The following is a 17,968-nucleotide window of genomic DNA, read 5'->3' as shown; positions in this document are numbered from 1 at the left end:
TCCTTTATATCCTTGGGGATTTGGGACCATTTCTTGTCCACAAGTGGGATCCTGGAGCGTGCCAACACACCAATATACGACTGCATCTCAATATGTGCTTGGCCAACACCTTTCCCCCTTTTATTGTACTCAACAATTGGCCTCAGTTTCTGAAGCTTTCTCTTCACAACACGAGGCATTGTGCTCATACCTCGACCAGTCTTTGAATCATCTGAGATTGTTGTCTGGCTGGTTTGTTCTGTCTCAGCAGATGATGAAGCAAACTTCATCTTCTTCGAAGACTTCATCTCCTTCGAAGACTTATCTTGAGGAGCTACCATTCCAAGCTTCTTGGAGCCAGAATCCTTAGTTTGTTGTTGAGAAACCATTTTAACAGACAAAACTGCAAGTGAAAATATTTCAGGAAAACATTAAGAACACAAACGACGGTATTAAAAAAATACGACGTATGATATGGTATATATGTTCACACGACGTCAATAGTAATACACCGTCGTGGTAAACTATTATTTATATAACGTCGTGGTATTTATGTTCATACGACGTCAATAGTAATACACCGTCGTGGTAAACTATTATTTATATAACGTCGTGGTATTTATGTTCATACCCTAGTTTCTTTTTCTTTATATTTTATCAAATAAGGGAAAAACAAAAACCATTGTTCAGCGAAATCAAACCTGCAATTAAACAAGCATATAAAAAAAGACTATTATTTTAAAAACAACTTTGTCAATTTTCAGACGACGCTAGAACAACTGACGAACCGTCGTGGTCTACCGTCGTCTTATTTAGTTGATGTAGTTGTCTTCAAAGTTGGAAACTTTCTCTCTTTGTCTGTATATTTTATCAAACTTGGAAAGAAGTAAAATGATTTTGGCCAGAAAAAAGGTAAAAAGATTTTTCAAACAAAAAACGTATGAGCATGCAAAACAGTAACCAAAATAGTGAAAATGAAAGCTTACCTTTTGCGTGCAATGAAAGCAAGAGGAAGATGATCGATGTTTAAGTTCAGAGACGACGAAGAAGACGAGAGGAAGACGATGAGAAACTCTGACAATGCTCTGACAAGGAAAAAAGACGAAAAGGTTTCTCTGGGAGATTGAAATTTTTAATCGGGTTTGGAAACAGTGCATGTGTAAGTCGAAAAGTTGCTTACATATAAAACCATTTCAAAAAAATAATACGGCGGTTACATTTAACTACGTCGTTTTTAACTAAAACGACGCAATATTTTTCATTCGACGTGGAATCATTTCATTTAACGTCGTTAGGTTTAATATAACCGACGTGGATTTTAATTTTTAAATTATGAATAGAATTTTTTTTCCCGTGACCTTTCAGTTTATTTTTCAATTACAGTGCGTTATAAATAGAGTTTTTTTTCCGGAGGAAATTTAAAACGAAGGAAATTAATATTCTGCAATATGTAAAGTTTCTTTTTTGGATGACAGATTTAAATAAAATAAGAATATAAAAACAACAAATGTGTAAGTCAAGTAGACGAAAAGTTGCTTACATATAAAACCATTTCAAAAAAATAATATGGCGGTTACATATAACTACGACGTATAAATTACAAAATACGACGGTACATTTAACTTCGGACGTGGTAAATAAATACGACAGTAGTTTGTAGGTACCGTCGTAGTAAACTCAAAAATTAAAGTACATAAGTAATAACTCGCGTCATGGTATATTATTTAACACGTCGTTTTTATTAATTTACCGACGTGGATTTCTGTAATATACGTCGATCATACCGACGTTGATTTTACAATTTAAACGGCGGTTTGTTTGTAAGGACCGCCGTTGGTTTTAAAAATTTATTCTATAAATTTGTCGCTTTCATTCATTTTCGGTTTACATTTAAGGTTCCAAGTTCTTCCTCTCTCAGTCTCTCATGTCTCAAAGATAATAATTTGGATGTTTTCTCAAAGAGAAATTGAGCTTACTCGCATCAAATATATGTCCACAAGAAGAAGCTTGTCAACTAGCCTTCTCACTTCCTTGATCAAGCCTGATAGGACACTTAGTGCTTCTGAATACTCCTTGCTTTCCATCAAAAGAGATGCAAGCCTGGCCTCCACTCGCTGTCGAAGGAAAGTTCGCTTCTCAGGGAAATCTGAAGATCAGATGTGCCTGATCCTCTGCTTGATTTTCTTGCCTAAGAAGATCCGTCGGATTTATTGTGATAGCCTCTTCCTTTATCCGTAGAGCTTCAGAAGAAGAAGATGGGTTTCAAGAATGCGATAAAGAATAGAAATGGCTTCAGATGGCCTCTAAAGCATGAGCAATTGAATCAGTAGTTTCTGGGAGATATGATGAAGACATTGTCAATGCTTTGAACTACACAAGTCCTGCAGAAAGATATGTTAAAGAAACTGAAACAACGGCGGTTTTCTGTTCTACCGTCGTCTTTTCTCGTCGTCTATATTAAGTTACGATGGCGGTAGATTTATAATTACCGACGTAGATTATTTTGTTAAACGTCGTTAAGTGTACTACAACCGACGTGGATTTTAATTTTAAATTATAAATGGAGTTTTTTTTCCCGTATTCTTTCAGTTTTAGTTTTCAATTCCAAAGCGTGATAAATAGATTTTTCTTTCCCGAGGAAATTTAAAATGAGGGAAATTAATGTTCTAGAATTTGTAAACTAACACGACGCAATATTTGCAAATCTGTGTCATCTGTTAAGATTATGATGTGGAACAGAGTTCCATCTGGTAAGATTTCGTAACCCTTGGGATCTCAGACAAAACTGATTATGTCGGCGGTGTTCTATATAAACCGTCATGGTTATTTCAATTCTTGTCATTAAGTAGATCTACCGACGTAGGATAAGAAAATCAAAGAAAAAAATTGTTAACAAAAATTCTTATTAAGACGACCGTTAAAATTAAAGGTACGACGTATAAAATGAATAAATACGACGATAAATTTTATTGTACGATTTAAAGATAACGTAGTAGAACTATACGAGAATGACGTCGATATATTTATATTTTCCGTCGTTGTAAATTAATTTAATACGGCGATATTTTGTATTTTAAAGCCGTGGATTTGTTTGTAATTATACGGCGTCTTATACGAAAACCTCGTCGTGTTATTTTATGAGTAAAAACGGCAGTTTTTATTGAAATCGTCGTCTTTACTTTCTACGTCGGTCGATTCATAACTTCTGCCGTTCTTTGTTGGCATTGATTTTACACTGCGGAAATCTGTTTCAAATAGACGTCGGTTGTTTAATTATGTACGTCGTTGTTTTTGAACAGCCATTTGAAACTCCATTTTTTAGTTGTCTAAGGTTGTATTACACGACGGTGTTTTTAGAACCGTCGTCTTTTTATAAACCACGACGGTTTTCACTTAGACCGTCGTTGTTTTCTGGTCGTCTTTTTCACTTTTTGTAGTAGTGAGGGTGTGGTGCCCAAAGAAATTTCGACGACCGGAAAGCCTCTACACCGCTGGTCAAGACCTATACCTACGTGACCTGGACAATGAGTGGAGCAATTTTTGTTCTTGGACCATGGCCAAAAAGTGGCCGGAGATGCCCGGAATTAAGAGCTGAAAACTGGCTGAAAATTTCAGCGATAAAACGTGTTCCAAAACGCAAAAATCGATCCTAATCAACCCAACCATCAACTAGAACACATTTAGAGGATGAAAAAGCATACCTGAATTGACAATTTTGGTAGCTAAAATCGTCAGAAATGACGACGGAAAGTTTTGACAAAAATTGGAAATTTATCGAGCTACCGTAAGCGAAGGGGTGGCTAGGCTCGTCGGAGAAGGGGTGGAACAGGTGGAGGAGGTCGAGACAGTTCTAACGCAAGTGGTCTCGTGGCCAACGTTGGCTGGAGGGAGGAGATGTCACCGGCCAAAGATCGGTGGCAGAGAGAGAATTGAGGGAGAAAAGAAAAAAAAAGAATCTGGGTTTTAAATGATTTCCCCACTCCAATTTTATCCACTTACAGTACTCATTATTTAGTTATAAAATGGAGTGGGGAAATCACCACTCTTAAAAAAATAACTTCAAAAAATATTTACGGTTATGCCATTGGGCTTCCGTATATCATAATTTCTTTGTTATAACTCTGATTTGAGCCCACTACTTGTCTACGGACTCATCTCGACATGCTCTACGCAACGATACTACTACAATCCTCAAATTCTGTCCCAAATAAAAAGTCAACTTTTAAACCCATTAAAATATTATGTAGGTAAATTGTCTTTTATTTGAATACTCAAATAATTAAATATTAATTTAAGATCGGTTATTACACACTAACTACCAAGAATCCAAGAACATAGTACCAAATAGAGTCTAAATTCCAATATTTATTAGCAATAGATTTTTACTTCACAATAGAGAGAGAGAGAGAGAGAGAGAGAGAGAGAGAGAGAATTACCATTATGCCCTTGAGGTTGATAATTGTCTTGTTAGCCCTCTTATTATGGTAAAGAATAGTGTGTGCAAGTTGAGGTACATAATGCCCTGCATAGCTTTCACCAGAAATATAGAACTCTCTGTCCTTGTGTTCTGGAAATCTCTCCAACCAATTCACCAAAAACACATAATTATCTGCAGCTGTTCTTCTATCCCCGTTGGCATCATAATCAGATGTTTTATTCGAGTACGAAAATCCCACCCCGGCAGGGGACTCAAGGAACAAAACATTAGCGGCTGAAAAAAATACAAAAAAAGAAAAAGAAAAAAAGAAGAAGATCAATTTCTTTAAGCATTGAAAATCATACTTTAGTCCCTTTTAATTGTGTTAGATTTACCATAGTTCCATGAAAATTTGTTTTGGTAAAGTGTTTTTCCATCGCTGTGGATTCGGAACGGTCCAAGCTCTAGCATTGCTCCGTAGGCAAGAGAAGAACATCCAGGTCCTGTGAAGACATTAAGTCATTGCAACGTTTAAATTATAGACATACAGGTAATATAATTATTAAATTGCCATCAAACTAATAGATAATGTCACTGGAAGTTACAGTCTTCACACACTCTCTCTCTACCAAAAAAAGTAGATTCATTATATTAATGATAAATAATTGAGCTGCATATTATCAACCAAGAACTTTCTCAACGTTGAATTTTAAATTTTTGTATATTTCCCTGCTGAAAAATATACAGCTACAGCTTGAGCGCCGGGATGCCATCCACAAGAGTGAATTCTGGGATTTGTTATCGCAGCCATTCCTCAAATTAAAGAGGGGGGCAGGAAGCCACCTGAGGAATTAATGTGAATGAAAGTTGAAATGTTTCTAACAATGACAAATTTAAAATAATGAGTAATGGTAATTAATTATTGTTAAAGAAAATATGAAAGGAGGGAAGTTTGTCCGTCGTGATGAATCATTGTCAGCGATTGATGGATGCAAATTCTAGCGTAATTTACAATTAACAGAGATTTATTTATTTTGTTCGCATTTTAATGGGATGTATTTTCATCCCTTTAAATACCCAAAGAACTAAAACCAATAGAATTAAAGGAAATAATGTATGCATGGACAAAGAGGAAATCACAATCAACCACACATAATTTTCCAAGCAGCGACAAATTATACCAGCATCATTGAGCTGGTGACGTTGACTACATTGCAAGAGTAGGAAAGTAATTTACCTCCATTGAGCCATAGAAGAAGAGGTGAGGAATCCTTAGCCTTCTCTGCTTCAGCAAAATAGTAAAAGAATGCACGACCTGCTTCTTTATCCACTGTAACATACCCACCATACTGAGAGAAATTCACATGGGGTTGTCCAGGCAAGATATCAATCCTGTCCTTCTCCTTCAACCCCTCCTGAGGATGAATTTTGGTTCCATTGGCGTGAAGAATTGCCTCGAATTGGCTCGTGTCGATGCCTGAGCCTTCCTTCAACTTGGACTTGAAAAGTTGAGCAAGTGCTTGTGATTGCTTGTTCCCAAGGATTTGAGCTATGAAGCAAGAAAGAATGAGAACTAAGAAAAGAAGTAAACAAGGCTTGTTTTGCATTTTGACAGTCATATGAATTAAGGAGAGAAAAAGAGATATATGAATTAGGGAGATCAGAGGCTTTGGATTTTTAGGTTTGGATGCAAAGAAGGAATGATTGTTCTAAGAAATCTCCACGAAAGGCTATGAGAGGTCACTCAGTCTTATATGACAAGATAGAGGGACCAGATGGTTGTGAAGACTTTGTATGTTCTGTCACACGTCATGTTATGCCATGTGAGTTGTGTTTAGGGAGTGCTTTGGTAATTTACTAACACATGCATTTTAATTTATATAAAATGAAATGATCCAACCTGACAAAGGAAATGAGTAACAAATAATTTAAGATGTTAAGGGGATTCGAAGATGTGACTACTGGTCTGCAAGTCAAGACCCTTTTTCACTAAGTTAGACCACGTTGGCCATCAAAACTAACTTTAAAGTTGGAGGTGGTGGCTCCCATTTAATATTTTTAGAAAGACCCATGGCATGTTCACTTATAAGTAATCAGAATAAGAAAAAACGGAATAGGATAAATAAGGAATAAGAATCAAACCAACTAGGAGGGATCCGATTTCCATTCCTTTGAGTATTTGATTAAGGATTTGTAAGTGAAATTCGCGTATTAAATGATTTCTCATATGTAAGTAAATGCATGAAACTCATGAATGAAAATAATTCACTTTCTTATCATTTCCATTACTTGTAAGTAAACATGCTAATTTTTATCATTTCCATGAATTGTTTTTCCTTGTACTTTTTCTTGGAAGTAAAAAATTGAAAGAAGACAAGAGATGAGATGATAACTGTGGTTGAGGCTGTGGTGCAATGATTGATACTTGAATGTGACATGCAAGGAGTGGTATGTGCCTTGTAGTGCATGCGTCTTTTGCTATCATCGTGAAGGCAACGACTAGGGTGCACCAAGCGCATGGATGCGCCTTTTGTCTTTAATAGAGCACATGATAATTGATTTATAAACAAACTGAAACATAACCTACTATAGCAGGTAAAGGTTAAGGCTTCCTTCTCTAGTATTTCGAAATTCTCACAACAGCAACATTTGAAGGTTAAGAGAGAAACAATGCAGTTGCATAAGGGTCGTGCAATTATGCCCTTCCTGTTTGGCAATTGGCATATGATTTGACATGTTATTTTTCAACTGAGTTTATTCTATTTGACTCCCGATGACATGCTTATGAATTTCGCAATGGCTTTTTTTTTTTATTTTAATGAGAACCGTTTTAGACTTTTTTTTTCCTTCTGATTTCGATATGTGACCTCATTGTAGCTTTACTCAAGTTCATTATGAGTTGCTGGTTTTATTTATATGAATTATGATAGCTAATTGTGGTTAATTCCTCCGTATTTTATGCCTAGTTTTTAAAAAACAATTGAGGTTGATAGTTTTAATTTTTTGTTTCTTTTGTTTCATAGAATTCGTGAATGCGCATCAACATTTATTTGAGAGCTTGAAAGTCTTTATCCATCAAATTTTTTTCACCTTGAGTTTTGTCTATGTAATTGGTTGAAATCAATTTCTAAAATAAGAACTATATTAATTGTTGAACTCTATGTTACATGGCTGTACTTTTATAGACATCCACTAAGTATTATAAATGTATATTCTTTTCCTAACATGGCCATGGATTTTATAGTACATTGTTAGGATTAAATTTCAAGATCACAAGTATAAAAGAAGAAAGTTTACAGTTTTCTCATAGATTACAAGATTTTTAGTTGTATTTACAAGGATAATGACATAATTTTATTCCTCAAAAGTCCATTCTTACGTTGGTATTGTGTGTCATTTTCTTTGTAAATTAGGGTATTACAGTGTTATGGATTAGGGTGGACCATAATGTTATTACAATTATACATTTGCAGATTTTTTTCATGATTCATGAGTTAGGGGTTGCTTTATATAACTTGTAACCAAAATCAATAAAACTTGGGTAACTTTATATAAATTCAATTGGCCAAATTGAAATTGTTTTTTAACGTGTAACCAAAAACAATTTTTGAAACTCTAAACTATTCTTTTTGTTTTGTTATTTCTTAAATGTGAATAAATTACTATAAGGAACTAAAATACAACTACATAGTATAATTCACTTACGTGTTTAATATCATTTAATGATAAGATATTCAACTTTTAAGACATAATATCAATAAATATCCACTTATATTATAATAAATATTATATGACCATACTCTGAAACCACACTATAATTACTTCTCAAGATGACATATTATTATATAAAAATATATATGTATTCGTGCTTATTCTAAAAATAACTTTAAACAAATGTCTTATAATAAAAGATGACTCATAGCATCTTCCAACAAAAATTTCCCTTATGACCCTTCTTTGTTTTTTGGTTCATATCTTCGTAATATAATTGGTTCATGTTCTGATCAATAAAAAAAAATGTTGAATACGAATATATATAATAATATAATACTTAAATAATACATATTGCACTTTATAATCAATAGTAAATACATAAATGTTATGCTTACATATAATATATACAATTTCAACTCAAATACTCGAAATTTTATGTAAGTATGTAACATAACAAAATACTAAATGAGGTAATGAAGGGGAAGAAAGTGATTGGGTTACCATCTCATTCGCTTCTCATGTACGAAATTTTAGAATTCAAGCTAATTCTAAAATAATTTGAGAGAAATGTCTTCAAACTAAAACTATATATTATTTATTGAATATGACTCATAGCATATTCAAAATATGCTTTTACAAACTTATTTTTATGCCTAAACAAATAATTTAATACATTGTCATCCTCATATTCATGTTCCCACAAAAATTTCACTTATCTCTTATGATCGTCCTCTGATTTTTGGTTCATATCCTTATTATCTAGGTTTCTCTTTTCCCATCCATTAAAAAAAAAATTGTTTAATAAGAATATCCACTCATAAATATAGTATTTACATATAATATTTCAATTAAAGTGACTCCAAATAGGGTGTTAAACCTAGGGTAGGAGTCTTGAGTCGTAATGTTGAGTTTTTCTGGCGAAAGGTTATCGCTTTGGACACTCACGAGCTGTCGGCGCGTGGGCACTGTAGAAAATGGGCATTGTGTCCCGAGGTGATCTTCAGGTTCTCACGAGCGCGTAAGGGTGCTCGGATTTCAATTTGGATACTGTTTGATTTTAAATTGAATTTCGCATATTGTGCGTTATCCGGGTTCGATAGGTTTGAACCATTGGATAGTCTTGAATTTAATATATGTTAATCAAGGCATTCCTAGGGTCATGTAGGAATTCACGGATCGTGGATCGGAGCCCCGAATGTTCTGATTTAATAACTTGAAGTTTGTGTTTTACAATAACCGTTCGATCTGGTGATCACGAGCGATCCGACCATTCAATCGGGACCAAACTTGCAGGACGTATATCCTAAACCTTGTAGAACCCATAGGAACTTTCGAATCAGAATTTGGAGGTCATGGGCCTTGCGGGCCCGTTTGACCATGTTTGGGTAGTTTGACCCATGATTGATCGTGAGTCTTCTGAGGTAGTTTCACCTTTCTAGAAGGATTAAAACGACCCTATTGACAAGTCTTGACCGTTATTTGGGTTATGGGATTACGTGGGATTATGAGATTAATTTATTGTTTTAAACTGAGGGATTATTAAATGTTATATTGTTATTTGAAGGTTTGAATTATTTGACGATGAGTTATGTAAAGGGTCAAGTTATTTGTGATTAAGTCTTGGATGAATTTTTGGGGGAAATTGGGAATTAGATATTACGTTTTATTGTGCAAAGTTATATGATTACATTATGTAAAAGTACATACTTCCCATACGTGGGGTTGGAATTTCTGGCGTGTGAGACACTTCCCATATGTGGCATTAGAATTTCTAGCGTATGGGAAGATAAGGTGATTATTAGGTCTCATACATAGCGTTGAAATTTTCGGCATGTGAGATACTTTCCATACGTAGCATTGGAATTTCCGGCGTATGGGAAGATAATGTGATTATTAGGTCTCACACGTGGCGTTGGAATTTTCGGCGTGTAAGACACTTCCCATACGTGGCGTTGGAATTTCCGGCGTATGCGAAGATTATGCGATTATTTGGTCTCACACGTGGCGTTGGAATATTCCGGCGTGTGAGACCTTGTGATTTGTTATGGATTATCACACGTGGCTTTGGAGAGTTTCGGCGTGTGGTAAAAGAACAAGGAGAGGAAAAAGGGATTAGTTAACTATATCGGGGAAAGATTGATGCTTAAAAAGAATACTGTCTGGTGTGTTGGATTTAAATTAAAAGGGAAAGGAATAATTCTAGAATTTACTATTTTGTATTGTTGTCATTGATTGTATGTAACAACCCGGTCTTTAATTAATTTTTAATTAATAATTTATTCTGATTAAAGAAAATTATACCCCTAGAATATTTTATTAGGTTTAAAGTTGACTTTTTGACTGGGGAGGAATTTGGGGATTTGGGTGATACCATCGCGTAGAGCTCGACAATACGAGTTCGTAGACATGTGGCAGGCCCAATTCCGAGTCGTAACAAAGGAGGAAAGGTCAAGAAACGTAAATGACGTAAATGGAATTTTAAAATTTCTTATTGCTACAGTACCAGAACTCTTTGTATTTTTCTCTCCTTCTTCCTCCCCCAGCAGCTTCAGCCATTTTTCTTCTTCTTTGTTTTTCAACAGTCACTGTAGCAACAATGACTGTTCGACTTCCAAGCCACAAAATCGACGTTATCGTTCACCAGATGGCCATGCCACCTTCAAGAAAAGTGTTCATCTCGTCCTCCTCTATAAAACCCACCTAAGACCCGATCCAATTGGCTAATGATGGGCTCGAACCGAAGCTAAGAAATGGTTAGGCTTTTTTCGGAGGTATTTTTGCATTTTCCGGCGATCCCGGCCACGAAATCTGTCGAGTAAGGTATGAAACTTCATCTAATCTTCGTGCTCTATCCATTTATGTAGATATTGAAGTTTCACAGATTGTCCCATATACCCATATTATGCCGACGGTTTCGGCTAGTTCCGGTTAGTTTTTGGTATTGGTCCAAGAACAAAAGTAACTCTAATTGATGTCCTGGACCTAGGGCAGGAATCTTGGCCAGCGGTTTGGAGTTTTTTCGGCCGTCGGAGTTTACTCTAGATACCCACGCGCTGCCGGCGCGTGTGGAGGTGCATGGGCAGGGTGGTGGTCTGACATCATGTTCTAAAATTATCCTTATGTTTTCACGAGCGCGTAGGAATTCGCAGATCTCAATTCGGACAACGTTTGAACCTTGAACGGATCTCACATATTGTGTGATTTCCGGGTTTGATACGTTTGAACCGTTGGATTGCAATCAATTTCTTATATGTTGATCTATGCAATTCCAGGATTGTGTAGGATTCAATGGATTGTGAATCGGAGTCCCGGATACTCCGAAAAGGCCAACCCTAGGGCTTGGTTTACAGTAACCATCCTATCGTGCGATCGTGAATAGTCCGACTGTTCGATCATGAGTAGTCCGACCGTCCGATTGAGATCAGACTCTCAGGACATATGTCCTAGGGATGTTAGAACCTCTAGGTACTCTCGGATCATAATTTTGAGGTTGTGGACCCCACGGGTCCTAGGTTGACTTTTTGGGACTTATCACTTTTGAGTCCCGAGGCGCTTCTAGACCATTCTAATCATTGGAAAAGCTTACATAGGCCCGAGAATGACCTTCAATTCAATGCACGCACTTCTAGAAGCCCAGTGCCAGGACTTTGGATAAAATATTGAGGATGAGCTCCATAGAATATGTTCAAACTTTTAGAAAGTTCATGTGCGTGCGAGTGTTCAATTGGTTTATTTATGGTCTTAATTTCTTGAATTTATGTGAATTCAAGATGAGTATTTAATTATCTGTTTATTTATCACCTGCTTATATATTCATGTGGTTAACTGTGTTGTAAGATTATAAATATAGTATTGGAATGATATGTTAGTCAAAGATCGATATGGTTAACAAACTAGCTAAGTAATTGATACATATATTCAGTGGTTGAAAAGGAAGAATTATAGTTTTTGATTTTTATCAGATTTTGGCATATATATATATATTTTAAGTTTAGTTGAGAACCAAGTTATTGAAAGTTTATATAAATGACGTATTATGGTTTTCAAACCCACCGCGAGGGTACCCCCTAGTTACCTTGAGACAGTTTGTTATTTATGATAATGCCCCATGAGTTTCGGGGACGCCTGAACCGTGTGGTATGAGGATTGCGGCTCAGCTAATCTAGTATCTCCGAAGGCTGCGAGGATTGCGGCTCAGGCTGACTAATAGTCCCCTGAGGCCTGCAAGGAATGCAGCTCGGATGGACTTGGTGTCTCCGAGGCCTGCGAGGATTGCGGCTCAGATTGAAGTGTTATCTCTGAGACCTGCGAGGATGGAATTGATGGACTAACATTGGAATTGACAGATTATTAATGGAATTGACGGATATATGGAATTGACGGCATATACAGAATTGGTGGATCAGAAATAGGGGTACGACTAGGTGGAGAGAATTTAAGTTTTGAGATGCTTTTAAACTAAATTGAGGATTTTATACTGTTACCATTATTTTCCTAAGCGTCACGTTTGTTTTACAAGTAATAGATGGAATTATATATATATATGTTTACTTATGAACCTTACGTGAGTTCGATACAAGGGTATTCGGAACTTGTTTATTTTATTTTAATCCATTTTGCTTTAATTTATCTTATTTTATTTTATTTAAGTTGTTTGCCTTTATATTTTTATTATTGGATATGGTATTAAATAACTTAAGTCTTTCTAGCATATTTGCCTCACAAGTCTTAGAGATATCCTGACTGTGGGAGCGAGATTTGCAGATCAGGTTGACCAGATGTCTCCTGAGTCCAGCGAGGATTACTGGACAGGACGTGTCACCATTGGTGTCACGAAGAATTGATGGTTATGGCTTTCCAAGCATGGTTACTTGATATAAATGTTTTTATTTTTTCGTTTCATTGTATATTGCCATGTGAGAAATGCCAGGAAGCTTGAAACAGAAAGCTGAGATGAAACTTGAGAACTAGAGTGGTTTTGCAATTAAAGAACTACGTGTGGCTTGATTCCAAAGTAAGAGTACGTAGGCAGCCTATAGTTACAAGGTGCAGCCACGAGTTAGAATGTTTGAGATTGCCAGTGTATTATTATTGTTCTGAAAGTTGAGATGAATTTTATTAGCAGATTTATTTATTTTAATTGCTACAGCCTGAGGCCAGAATAATATGATGCTTGATTTGCTTGGATATTCTTTACATATGCTGAATGAGTGGGATATATAAATGTTTGTTGACATGTAGAAATTTTGGGAAATGTTCAATTTACAGGGGAAACTCTGCCGAAGTTTCGGCAAAGTCAAACTTGAGATAAACTGTATTTGAATGGAAGGGCAAATAGGTCATTTGTGCCCCGTATCCGCCAGGTGTCGGACATGAACAGGGTTCGGCTCGAATTCCAAAGTGGAATTGGGTCGGGTCCTATCATTGTATGTATTTGGAACCGGGATTTTTGTGGAAAGAACTACGTGTGGCTTGATCCCTCACAAGGGGTATGTAGGTAGCCTATGGTAATACCTAGGTGCAGCCACAAACTAAACATTACTTATGTGGTTTTGTGGAGTCTGGTTCTGACCTTACCGTTGGTCCTGAAACTCGGTTGAAACCGAGGTGCGATTAAATATTTGTTCATACCCTCGTTTGGCTAAGGAAGGGTTGTGTGAGTGTATTATATTGAATATTGTATGTGGTCCTGACCTATCTGAGGTCCATTTCAAAATAAATGTTCTTTTTAGGTTTGATTATGTGGTATAATGGGTTGAGGCCCCTGGGACTATTGGTGATAATTCATAGATGGTAGTTGATGCATGCTAAAAATTCGGGAAGTTAATTTATGTTATTTGCAGTGGGCATTTATAAATAAGTTTGAGTTTATTATCTGCATTGTTTAATGCATTATTTTGATTTAAGAACATTGCTGGCGGTTCTGTTTCCAATTATGTTAGGGCTGGAGGTCGATTATGTGATTGGTGCATGCTGCCTGTTGGGATATTAAATTGTGAATTTTGTGCAGGTTAAAATATTGAAAAATGTTCGATTTACAGGGGAGACTGCCAAAATTTTGGTAGAAAGTCTCGGTCTTTAGTAAGTGGGCCCGGCATCGGTGAGATGTCCGAAATTTTCACAGGATTTGTCCTGAATTCCGAGGAATTCGGGGTGGGTCCTGTCAAAAGAGACATACTATCGACACACACTGGCATTGCATGGGGTACCAGATTAGGAGAAGGAGTGGAGACGTTTAAAAAGGGAACAACTGGACAGCAAAGCTCATGTGGTTGTTGCCCTCACTTCTGTGGCTGACATCACCACTGGGCACGGCCACCTTACTGCTACTCTCCTCCGACTTTGACCGTGGTTTCAAGCACTCCAACACCTCTTTCTCCAAGTAAATTTGGCAAGGATTTCCATGCCCATGAAACAAGAAATATAGGTTGGATTATTGATTCAGGAGCTACTGACCATATGACGTATACTTCTGCTTTATTCTCTACTACTCTTCTGCCTCATTGATCATGCTCTGATTGCTAATAATGCTATTGCTCCTGTCATGTGGGCTGGTTCTGTAGTCTTGACACCTGCTTTACCATTAGACAAGTGTTATTGTCTAGTAATTTATTATATGTACTGTAAGTTACTGAGTAGCTAAATTGCATTGTACTGATGTATCCGTCTTTTGTCTACTACAGGATATCCAGACTCAAGAGATCTTTGGTCGTGGTACTAAAAATAGGGGGCTTTATTATGTGGATGATGTGGCAACTAGTCAGGTCCTTCATGCTGGTAGCGCCGAAACTTCCCAGCATCGCTGGATATGGTTGCTACATTGCAGATTTGATCATGCCTCCTTTGGATATTTATGACATTTGTTTCCTGCATTATTTAGTGGTGTCAACGAGTCTGCTTTCCAATGTCAGACTTGTATTTTAGCTAAGAGTCATCGAGTATCCTACCCTATAAGTTGTAATAAACGGCTTATGCCATTTGATTTAGTTCATTTTGATACTTGGGGACCTTCTCTTGTTTCTACAGCCTTGGGAGTTCGTTGGTTTGTGTTCTTTGTGGATGATTACACTTGTATGTTGTGGTTATATGGGATGAAAAATAAAAGTGATGTGGTCGAAATTTTTCAGCGTTTCTATAAGATGATTCAGACTCAATTTATGCTCCCAATCAAGGTTTTTCGATCTAATAATAGTGGAGAATTTGTTAATTTGGCGTTATCCCATTTTTTTTCACACTAAGAGTGTGCTCCATGAAACTACTTGCCCTCAAACACCACAACATAATGGGGTTGCTAAACGTAAAAATGGGCAGATCCTTGCTGTTGCTTGTGCTCTGCTGCTTCGTGCGTCAATTCCAAAGCGGTTTTGGATGGATGCTGTTACCTATGCATCTATCTCTTGAATCGTCTACCTTCACGAGTTTTGGATTTCCAAACTCCTATGCAAGTACTGACCCATCATATCTCTGCCTCTTCTATGCTAACTTTGTCTCCAAAGGTGTTTGGTTGTATCGTCTATGTTCACCTCCATCAGAATAAGAGGAGTACGCAGGACCCATGTGCTCTCCACTGTGTCTTTCTCGGTTTCTCTATTCATCAAAAAGGTTACCGATGCTATCATCCTGCAGCCGGATGTCTATATGTCTCTATAGATATTACCTTTATTAAGAACGAAAGGTTCTTCTCTGATACACCCAAGCATGTCCTTCAGGGGGAGACTAGTAGTGAAGGACATAACTGGCTAGATTTACAAGGGAAAGTAGTATTGGATAGTTTGATACACCGGCCGAACCTGCCGAACCTGCTACACTAGCTGAACCTGCTATTTTAACTGATGTCACTACTGTCACTGAACCGATTGACCCCATGAAGTTTCTCTAATAGTACCCGATCAAGCTCCTTTGGATATTCCTAAGGTAAGTGCTTCTATTCATAATTATGATAATTCTTATGTTTTACTGCCTAGACGGAACCGTGGGGTTCCACCAGATCGTTACTTACCAGAAGGCAAAGCGAGATGTATTGCCCATTATGTGTCTGATCAAAGGTTATCCCCTGAGTGCAAAGCGTTTGTGACCAGATTTAATAATATTAAAATTCCAACCGGTGTTGAGAAGGCATTTAATGATCCAAAGTGGGCTGAAGCCATGAATATTGAAATGGAGGCGTTGTAAAAAAATAATACATGGGACATTGTTGATCTATCAAAGGGAACGAAGCCTGTAGAATGAAGATGGGTGTTTAAAGTTAAATATAATGCAGATGGTACTGTGGAGAGGTACAAGGCAAGATTAGTAGCTAAAAGGTTCACTCAGATATATGGAGTTGATTATCATGATACTTTTGCACCTGTGGCTAAGATGAATACTGTCAGAGTTTTGTTGTCCTTGGCAATAAACTTGGATTGGACCCTGAAGCAATTTGATGTAAAAAATGCATTCTTACATGGTGAACTAGAAGAAGAAGTGTACATGAGTCTTCCACCAGGGTGTAAGGTTATCGGTGAAACGGGGAACGTGTGCAAATTAAAAAAGGTGATGTACGGGTTAAAGCAGTCTCCTCGGGCATGGTTTGGCAGATTTACTAATGCTATGAAGAAGTTTGGTTACCAACAGGCCTATACTGATCATACTCTATTCATTAAACATAGGGCTGGTAAGGTGACTTTGTTGATTATTTACGTTGATGATATGATTGTGACTGGTGATGATACTGTATAAATCGAGGAACTGCCGAAGCGTTTAACATCTGAATTTAAGATGAAAGATTTGGGCAATCTGTAATACTTTCTAGGAGTGGAAGTCACTCGATCTACACATGGCTTATTTCTTTCACAAAGGAAGTATGTCATGGATCTACTAGCAAATATTGGAATGCTTGACTGTAAACTAGCTGATACACCTATTGTTGAGAATCATAAAATTGGTGTTTATGTGGATCAGGTCCCAACTAACAAAGAAAGATACCAAAGATTGGTTGGGAGATTGATTTATTTATCATTGACACGCCTTGATATTGCCTTTGTTGTAACCATAGCTAGCCAATTTATGCATTCACCTAGTGAGGATCATATGGCTGCTGTGATGCGTATTCTGAGTTACTTAAAGTCTACTCCTGGGAGAGGTTTATTATTTAAGAAAAATGGCCACTTGGATCTAGAAGGTTACACTAACGTAGATTATGCAAGGAATATTACATATAGACGTTCTACATCAGGTTACTTCACCTTTGTTAGTGGTAACCTAGTTACATGGCGTAGCAAGAAGCAAAATGTTGTGTCTCGGTCCTCTGCAGAGTCTGAGTACAGAGGGATTGCCCAAGGGGTTTGTGAAATACTGTGGTTAAAGTGGTTACTTGCTGAAATTGGGTTTAGACTGAATGCTGCTATAAAGCTCCACTGGGATAATAAGTCAGCATTTGAAATTGCTAACAATCTGGTGCAACATGATTGAACTAAGCATGTAGAAGTTGATTGGCATTTCATTAAGGAGAAGTTGGAGCATAAGTTAATTTATATACCTTTTAGCCCTTCTTCAGAGCAGCTTGCAGATATGTTGACCCATGCCGTGTCAAAGCGCCGATTTGAAGACTCACTTGACAAGTTGGGCATTACTGATATTTATGCACCAACTTGAGGGGGGAGTGTTGGCATGAGTCCACATTCCTATTAGGAATAGTATTTATATTTTATTATAATTATCTAATTTGAGTAGAATTAGGAGATTTTATACATATTCCCTATTTGTAACCACTTTGTATGTAGTATATATATATTCCTCATTGAGAGAAGAATAAACATATCAGTTTAAACCCTAATTATTTTGAGTTCCTTCCATCAATAAACCTACTTTAGGCATTTT

General features: G+C 36.8%; 2 protein-coding genes across 3 annotated transcripts in view; one reads left to right on the top strand and one right to left on the bottom strand.

Annotated features, from left to right (window-relative positions):
• The window catches only part of LOC18786356 (serine carboxypeptidase-like 40), a 33,770-nt gene extending 27,551 nt beyond the window's left edge, over positions 1–6,219 (bottom strand). For both annotated transcript variants that reach the window (XM_020557811.1, XM_020557812.1), the window contains exons 1-3: positions 5,634–6,219; positions 4,792–4,899; positions 4,416–4,690 (exon numbers count right to left, since the gene is read on the bottom strand). In XM_020557811.1, coding sequence (XP_020413400.1) covers positions 4,416–4,690; positions 4,792–4,899; positions 5,634–6,015 — 765 coding nt within the window. In that variant the 5' untranslated portion in view covers positions 6,016–6,219. The remainder of the gene's footprint in view (positions 1–4,415; positions 4,691–4,791; positions 4,900–5,633) is intronic.
• LOC109947142 (uncharacterized mitochondrial protein AtMg00810-like) lies at positions 16,958–17,560 on the top strand. The gene has a single exon (XM_020556644.1). The coding sequence runs from the start codon at positions 16,958–16,960 to the stop codon at positions 17,558–17,560; it is 603 nt and encodes a 200-aa protein (XP_020412233.1).

Source organism: Prunus persica, chromosome G2, assembly GCF_000346465.2.
Source record: "Prunus persica cultivar Lovell chromosome G2, Prunus_persica_NCBIv2, whole genome shotgun sequence".
Lineage (NCBI taxonomy): Eukaryota > Viridiplantae > Streptophyta > Magnoliopsida > Rosales > Rosaceae > Prunus > Prunus persica.
Note: the sequence above shows the minus strand (reverse complement) of the source record. Positions and strands in the feature narration are given on the sequence as shown.

Coding starts and splice junctions, on each gene's coding strand:
- LOC109947142 (XM_020556644.1), top strand. CDS start 16,958: ATGGATCTACTAGCAAATATTGGAATGCTTGACTGTAAACTAGCTGAT.